This window comes from Triticum aestivum, chromosome 2D, assembly GCF_018294505.1.
Source record: "Triticum aestivum cultivar Chinese Spring chromosome 2D, IWGSC CS RefSeq v2.1, whole genome shotgun sequence".
NCBI lineage: Eukaryota > Viridiplantae > Streptophyta > Magnoliopsida > Poales > Poaceae > Triticum > Triticum aestivum.
The window spans coordinates 479,635,202-479,642,927 of NC_057799.1; the positions used below are offsets into that span (position 1 = coordinate 479,635,202).

The window sequence follows — 7,726 nt, forward strand, 5'->3', positions numbered from 1 at the left end:
ATATGTTCCCGTGATGTTGATTACCAGTTCGAAAATTGCAATGGATGTGATCTATTTTATCATTGTTTCTGAGATCTCGTGAATCAAATTATGTGCTTGGATGCTATGTTTGGTGAATGGTTCTTGTTCTGGAGTTATTTTATTTGCGTATCAGAAATTTGCAATTGAGAATTACTGTGGAGATTACAAATTTTTGTCCATGTTTGTATGTTCTTTAATTCTTTTGAGCGCCGACCATTTTATCTAACAAGCTGTTAACTGACAGAATGCATAATTTGGTGTTCACTAACAAGCTACATAATTTGGTGTCAGCAACACCGTATCTGATTAAACTTGAGATCGGACCCCGATGAGGCTACTTCTGCCAAAGTTTTGAAAGATCGGAAGGTGGATGTGAGTTCTGCAGTTGCTATGATATTATTTGCAGCTTCTGTTCCATGGATTCCATTCTAGGTCTCGTAGTTATGTGGGTCTGTGAGGGTCGTCACACTTGCAGTGTCAGCGTTTACAATTTTGTTGGTGCCACACTGCACATGTGGCCATATGGGTTAAAGAGTGTAGGCTCCGTTACCGTATCCACAGCAAGCCTTTGGTTCCATACCAGCCCTGAAATCACCACCCGACCAGTTTCAGTAGTACTACTACTTGACACTTGTAATTTCATATATGGCTATAAACCAAGCCGATTGATCTACTCACTATGTGGCAGACAGGATTTGACAGAGCTTACCATGAGCTTCCGAGTGCCTGAATAGCTTGGGCATGATGGAATATTTGTCAACATAAACAATCAATGCATTATGCGGCGTCTTCCTACCCGCGGCGGCCAAGCTGTTGTTGAGCAGTTCACTGTAGTACACAACAGAGCTATTGTAACTTGTCATACAGCCACACTCATTCATATATCGCCATGCGGAACCTCCATGGGAAAAGCCAGGTTGTGTGCATCCTGTATGTCTTTGCGATATTTTGTTGGTGCAGAGGCTGAGTGTAATTAGTATCTTTGTGATATTAATATATTTCCTTTGTCGAAAAAAAATGAGAAAAGCTAGGCAGCACCCGATCAGCGCCATGTTGAAAACCATGAAGCTGTGAGCCCCAATGTTGTACAATTCCTGGATTTTTTTGTTGTTGTGAGGAAACTCAATTCCTGGAAATAGTTTAGCACGTGTCATACATGAACGAGTTCACTGAATTCGCCTGTTATTTGATCACTTGAAGTTATACTAACTGCCATTTGTGCCACCCAAAACTACATGTATTGTCCCTGAGATATGGCTGACAACGGCAGGATAAAAACACCATCCTCTAGAGTGATTGGAATAAATAATGACTCTTTTGACGTTCTTGGTAAATAAAATGGAGTCTAGATTTCACTTGGAATGTGGTAGTGGTCATGCCCAGCAAGATGGCAAAGCCAAATTCCTAGTTGAACTGGTACATGTCATTAAGAAATCTCCCAATCCTATAATCATTGCAGGTGACTTTAACATGACTAGACGGAACAGTGACAAAAATAAACCAGGAGGCTTGAATAGATGGGTCCTCTGTTCAATGTTATCAGTGAACAAGGTGATCTGATGGAAATTAAGCTTTGTGGTATGATGTACACTTGATGCAATAACCAGAAGAACCCTACCTATAAGCTTATAGATAGAGTGTTGGTGTCACCTGCTTGGGAGGAACATTTTCCCCTAGCATGCATGTATCTGTGCTCGGTGGCAACTGCTTGGTGTGTGGCGCTCCGGAGGACGCAAATCATGCCTTTTTTCGATGCCATCGTCCTGTTGCTTGGAGTGTCATATGAGCTGCGGCTGGGCTTGATTGGGACCCTTCATCGGGGTGATCTTCTTTCATGCTAATCTTCTTTCATGCCTGGGGTCCTGAGAGGCCAGGCTAGTAGAGTTATGTGGACATGCGTTAGGATGCTGCTATGGTCGCTTTGGCACATCCGTAACAAAATAACAATCGAGGGTGTGTTCCCATCTCATTCGGCTGACTGTATTCTTAAATGTGCCATCTTCTTGCAGCGGTGGAGTCCGTTGGGGAAGCGCTAGGACTCTGAAGGTTTGAAGACAGACAATGCAACAACTACACAACATCAATTGCATCGCTCAAGCTCCGGTAGCAGCTGCTTAGGGTAGCAGCTTATTTTGGGTATATTATGAGCCTGCATACTCTGGTTGGCTTTTGCATGTAATATCCCTAGGCGGAACCTGGAACTTCGTATGTCGTTTGTGTGGTGTTTGGAACCTTGTCACTTTGTTGTGTTGTGGCTTTATTAATTTAAAGTCGTATGCCTCTGGCATCTTTGTTCTAAAAAAATGTGTCTCTACTCTCACTAGGGAGCTATCTGATCATACACCCCTAATGATCTCTTCTCGAATGAAGCTTCCCGAAATGACTCCTACGACGTAGGAGCCTCAAAGCTCCAATAAGTAACAAGTTTGATATAGCACAAGCAGGGGGCACACATTGCTTTGGTGGAAGTGTAGATCTGGGGTTCCTCTCTGAGTCCTCAAAGTTTGGTGGAGTTTGGTTGAAAGAATAAATCTATGGGGGTAAGCTCTTTCAAGGGCGGTGGGGGCAATTCGGATTTGGAGGATTAGGTGTAGAGGTAGAAAAAGGGTGACTTCTATAGCTCCCTACAAATCCAACCGTTATTCTCACTTGTAGCACATACTCGGAGATCCAACCCATCTAGAGGTGGATCCACTTGGTACCCCGGAAATTCGGCCCACCCAGAAAAGGTGGCATTGAGTACCCCGGAGATCCAGGGGCCATATGCACAGAGACACGGGGTGTCAAGGGGAGATGCCAATTGCCCCTGAAGATCAAGGGGTCAGGGCCTCAGAGACCCGAGGTATTTAGAGGAGATGCCAATTGGATCCGAGAGGTCTGAGTGACTGGAGTTTGGAGCTCCGGGGCATCCAGTGAGAAAACACACGTCCTTTTTCATACTGGTTTAGATGAATGGGTGGTTGAGGTGGGTTCTCACCTTCATCCTTCTCATTAGTTGGGACATAGTATCTGTCCCAAATTAGTTGTCTTACATTTGTCTAGATATATATGTATCTGACACTAAAATGTGTCTAGATACGTATATCTAGACAAATATAAGACAATTAATTAAGGACTGAGGGAATATCACCTGAGAATCACTTGGTTAAGTTACTCCCTTCAATCATACGCATCATCAACAGTAAAGCACACTTAAGGGGCTAGATGTACTTTCAATAAGGAAGAAAAAAAAATTGGTGCGAGACGATGTTCTTGTCAATTTCGAGATGTATGCGGTGACTTCTATCTATCTTGAAGCTCTGCAAATCCGATCTCTAATTAGAGACGTGCGAGTGTATGCTTCTAAATAAAGGTAAAAATATAAATAAATCAATTTTCACGATATTTTCCAGACTGGAATAATATGGGCTGTATTAATTACCATTAATCCATTACATATCTTTCCATATTTTGCCTGGAATTAGCGGGCGTTTAGGATGAAACGCCCGATTCTTCCCATTTTACCCCCGGTATAGCGCCTTTGCATGCAAACCGTCAAAACGATACTAATAGCGCCTTTACGGAGTAGGACGTCATAGCATGTCCATTGTGAGAGCTATACACTGGATGCCAACGCCTACAGGATTGGCACAGTCAAACCACCAGCCGTCACGCGGTCCATCGTTGCCCGAGCCCTCCCGACCCACCGTTCTTGTCGTCGAAGTGGAAGCACCCCTGCATATAACCCAACGACCCCGGGCTCTGGCATGCACCTCCGCCCGGCCACCTTGTTGAGAGCAGAAGGGTAGCGTCCGTGGTGCGCGCTCTTGCTCCGCCCGTTGCAGGCACCGGCGACATGGCCACCGCTGTGCCGCGCACCACCGGCTCGGACTCGTCCGTGGTTGACGTGGAGATGGTGGAGGCGAGCGAGATCCGGCGGCGGACCAGGCCGGGCGACCGCGTGTCGCCGCCCGGCGACTGGGGAGAGTGGCGCCAGCGCGACGTCGCTCAGGGTGACCAGCCGACGTCCCTGGAGCGCGTGTTCGCGGACCAGCGCGTGCCGTCGTGGCGTGAGCAGCTCACGGTGCGCGCCTTCGTGGCGAGCTTCTTCCTGGCCGTCATGTTCAACATCATCGTGATGAAGCTCAACCTCACCATCGGCGTCATCCCCTCCCTCAACGTCTCCGCCGGCCTCCTCGGCTTCTTCTTCGTCCGCCTCTGGACGTCGGCCATCGAGAGGATGGGGCTCCTCAAGCAGCCCTTCACGCGCCAGGAGAACACCGTCATCCAGACCTGCGTCGTCGCCGCCTACGGCATCCCCTACAGCGGTAACTCTTGTCATTCGCTGGTTTAATATCGATTCGGTTTTTAATCACTTGCATGCTCTCTTTTTTTTTGCGAATAATTACTGGCATGCTCGCACATACAACTTGATCGATTGTAAACTCTGCACCTAGACTCGTACAGGCAAATTTAAAATCTTGCTAAATATTCTAGGTGAATACATGACAAATGCACCTAGACGCCTTTTTTAAGTATTTGCGAAAATTCTCTCGAATACATGACAGCTGCACCTAGACGCCTTTTTTAAGTATTTGCCAAAATTCTCTGGAACATAGCTATTCGTGAATGATACTAGGAAAGAGTAAAAACTTACTAAAGCACGAGCTGGGTATCCTTACTTCACGATTAACTAAAAAATTATTTCAGGGGGCTTTGGTAATTACCTATTGGCCATGAGCGGCAGAATCGCTTCGCAGACAACAGAGGCAAATAACCCTCAAAATATCAAGAATCCGCATCTAGGATGGATAATTGGCTTCCTCTTCCTGGTCAGCTTCATTGGGCTCTTCGGTCTTGTGCCATTGAGAAAGGTAAAAGGATTTTATGTTCCAACATTTTCGGTATTCAAGAAAAAAAATGCTCCAATATTTTCAGAACCTGCGTGTCAGATGCCTGTTTAACTAACTTAGCACTGCACTTCAGATTATGATCATTGACTACAAGCTGACCTATCCAAGTGGCACTGCAACTGCCTATCTCATAAACGGCTTTCACACACCCCATGGTGCCAAGATTGCAGAGTAAATACTGCAACCATTTCCATTTCTCTGCTAGTCAGATGCCCGCACAATGAGTTTACCAGTTTTGATTTGGTTTGCGTCGTTTTACAGGAAGCAAGTGAAGAAACTGGGTAAATTCTTGGTTCTCAGCTTCTTATGGGGTTTCTTTCAGTGGTTCTACACAGCCACTGATGAATGTGGATTCCAGAAATTCCCATCATTAGGTCTGCAAGCTTTCAACAACAGGTAAAGATTGCACCCTGCAAAGGACGCCTCCAATCAAATCTCTCCATTCGACTCTTGACTTTGAAGATTCCTTCAAATTTGCAAAGCACACCCATTCCAACATTCACCTTGATCGAACTTATTTTTTGCAAGGTTTTACTTTGACTTCTCTTCTACCTATGTCGGAGTTGGAATGATTTGCCCACATATTGTCAACGTATCTATTCTATTGGGAGGCATCCTCTCGTGGGGAATAATGTGGCCTCTTATAGCCAATAAAAGAGGCAGTTGGTTCTCTGCCGATCTCCCTGAGAGTAGTCTCCGTGGAATGCAAGGTTACCGGGTAAGAGTCAGTCTTCCTTGAATCTCGAGTTATCCTTTTTCCCCCCCTACTAAATTCCGATGGGTATGACAGGTCTTCATAGCCATTGCCGTGATTCTTGGCGATGGCCTCTATCACTTTCTCAAGATGCTCATTCTGACGGTCTACTCATTAAGATCTCGACTCAAGACGGGCAGCGCTAGTCCATTTCCTGTCTCTGATGATGAAATAAGTAACAGTACTGCAGCTATCTCATATGATGAGCAGCGGCGCAAAGAACTATTTCAAAAGGATCAAATCCCCTGGTACATTGCATATGGAGGTTACGTTGCTGTTGCCGCTGTATCTATTGGCACAGTCCCGCAGATATTCCCTCAGCTGAAGTGGTACCAAATATTGGTAGCCTATATGGTAGCACCGGTACTTGCATTCTGCAATGCCTATGGAGCTGGCCTCACTGATTGGTCTCTTGTTACAACTTATGGGAAGCTTGCAATCTTTGCTTTCGGTGCATGGACAGGTGCTTCAAATGGAGGTGTTCTTGCCGGTCTGGCTGCCTGTGGTGTGATGATGAGCATTGTTTCTACTGCTTGTGATCTGATGCAGGACTTTAAAACAGGATACCTGACACTAGCGTCACCAAGGTCAATGTTCATCAGCCAAATCATAGGCACTGCAATGGGTTGCGTCATTGCTCCCTGTGTTTTCTGGCTTTTTTACAAGGCCTTTGAAGACGTTGGGGTCAGTGGAAGTGAGTACCCTGCACCAAATGCTGCCATCTTCCGCAGCATGGCAATACTAGGTGTCGATGGCTTCTCATCGCTGCCCAAAAACTGCATCACTCTTTGCTACATATTCTTTGTTGGAGCAATCGCTGTCAACTTGATAAGAGATCTTGTTCCCAAGAAGGTATCGAGATTTATGCCAATCCCAATGGCGATGGCGATACCATTCTACCTGGGACCATATTTCGGCATCGATATGTTCATCGGGACAGTGATCCTTTTTGTCTGGCAAAGGCTGGACAAAGTGAAATCAGACACATATGCACCTGCAGTTGCTTCCGGCTTGATTTGTGGTGATGGGTTGTGGGTTTTGCCCCAGTCAATGCTTGCTCTTGCCAAGGTGAAACCTCCAATCTGCATGAAGTTCCTGTCAAGAGGAGTGAACGCCAAGGTGGATGCTTTCATCGCAACATTATCGTAGAATGTTCGTTACTGTTGTCAATCAAAGATTCAGACTGATGCCAGACATGTATGAAATTTGCATTTGCCCATTTATTCAGAAAAATATGCCAGTCTAGTTGATATAACTAGATATAAAACTATGCACAAAGAGATGAACGGCAAATGTATTGTTCTTTGCTCATTTGCAATTTAAGGTAATTGTGAATCTTTTTCGATTTGATTTTCCCTAGTGTGTGTATAATGAATAGTGGGGCAGGAGTTGCAGCAAGGCATTTTATCTGGATTCGCTTCAAATGCTGCACATAAGACTGGAAAATATCGGGCTAATAGTTTCAAAATTTCACTAACAAACATTAACTGAAAAGAGTGGCAGTAGGCAGTAGTACTAAATTTACTCAAACGTGCGTACCTCAGGAGGAGTTCGGATCCATCGCAGCTCGGACGAGTTCCCTGAGTGGAACACCTGCCACACAGCTCTTTGCCTCGTGGTGCCATCTCACTCGTCTCGGCGTGGACATTACGTCAAACACCTTGCGTGCGCCATCTCTACCTCGCCGACTCGGCCATCGAGCAGACGAGCGCGAGTAGCCTGCACCTAGGCGCCACCTGCACGGTGCACTCCGCCCGTGCCTGCCCATGGCAGCCCTGTTCTTACGGCCCGGAGCGCTGAATCAGCATTGCGCCTGCTTGATTTGGGAGGCGATCGATGGCACGCGATGAAGCGGAGAGTATGGACTCCTCATATTCTACGCCGAGGATGAAAATTCAGCAGATGAATCTTTCGTGTCTAGGCCAGATAAAGGCGCGAAAATCGAACATATACGGCTGTGTCGTGGTGCTCCTCCCGGCCGATTTTCGTGTTTTGACCCTTGACGATAGGAAAAGGGGTCAGATCCTGAAAGGGTCAGATTCCGAAATTCTTACGATCA

General features: G+C 46.0%; 1 protein-coding gene across 1 annotated transcript; it reads left to right on the top strand.

The window, feature by feature from the left end:
* Positions 1-3,502: 3,502 nt before the first annotated feature.
* Positions 3,503-7,252, top strand: LOC123049645 (probable metal-nicotianamine transporter YSL13). Its single transcript, XM_044472542.1, has 6 exons — positions 3,503-4,328; positions 4,711-4,874; positions 4,987-5,084; positions 5,175-5,309; positions 5,442-5,631; positions 5,704-7,252. Exons 1-6 carry the CDS (start codon positions 3,857-3,859, stop codon positions 6,814-6,816), a joined length of 2,172 nt encoding a protein of 723 aa, XP_044328477.1. The 5' UTR covers positions 3,503-3,856; the 3' UTR covers positions 6,817-7,252.
* Positions 7,253-7,726: the final 474 nt, after the last annotated feature.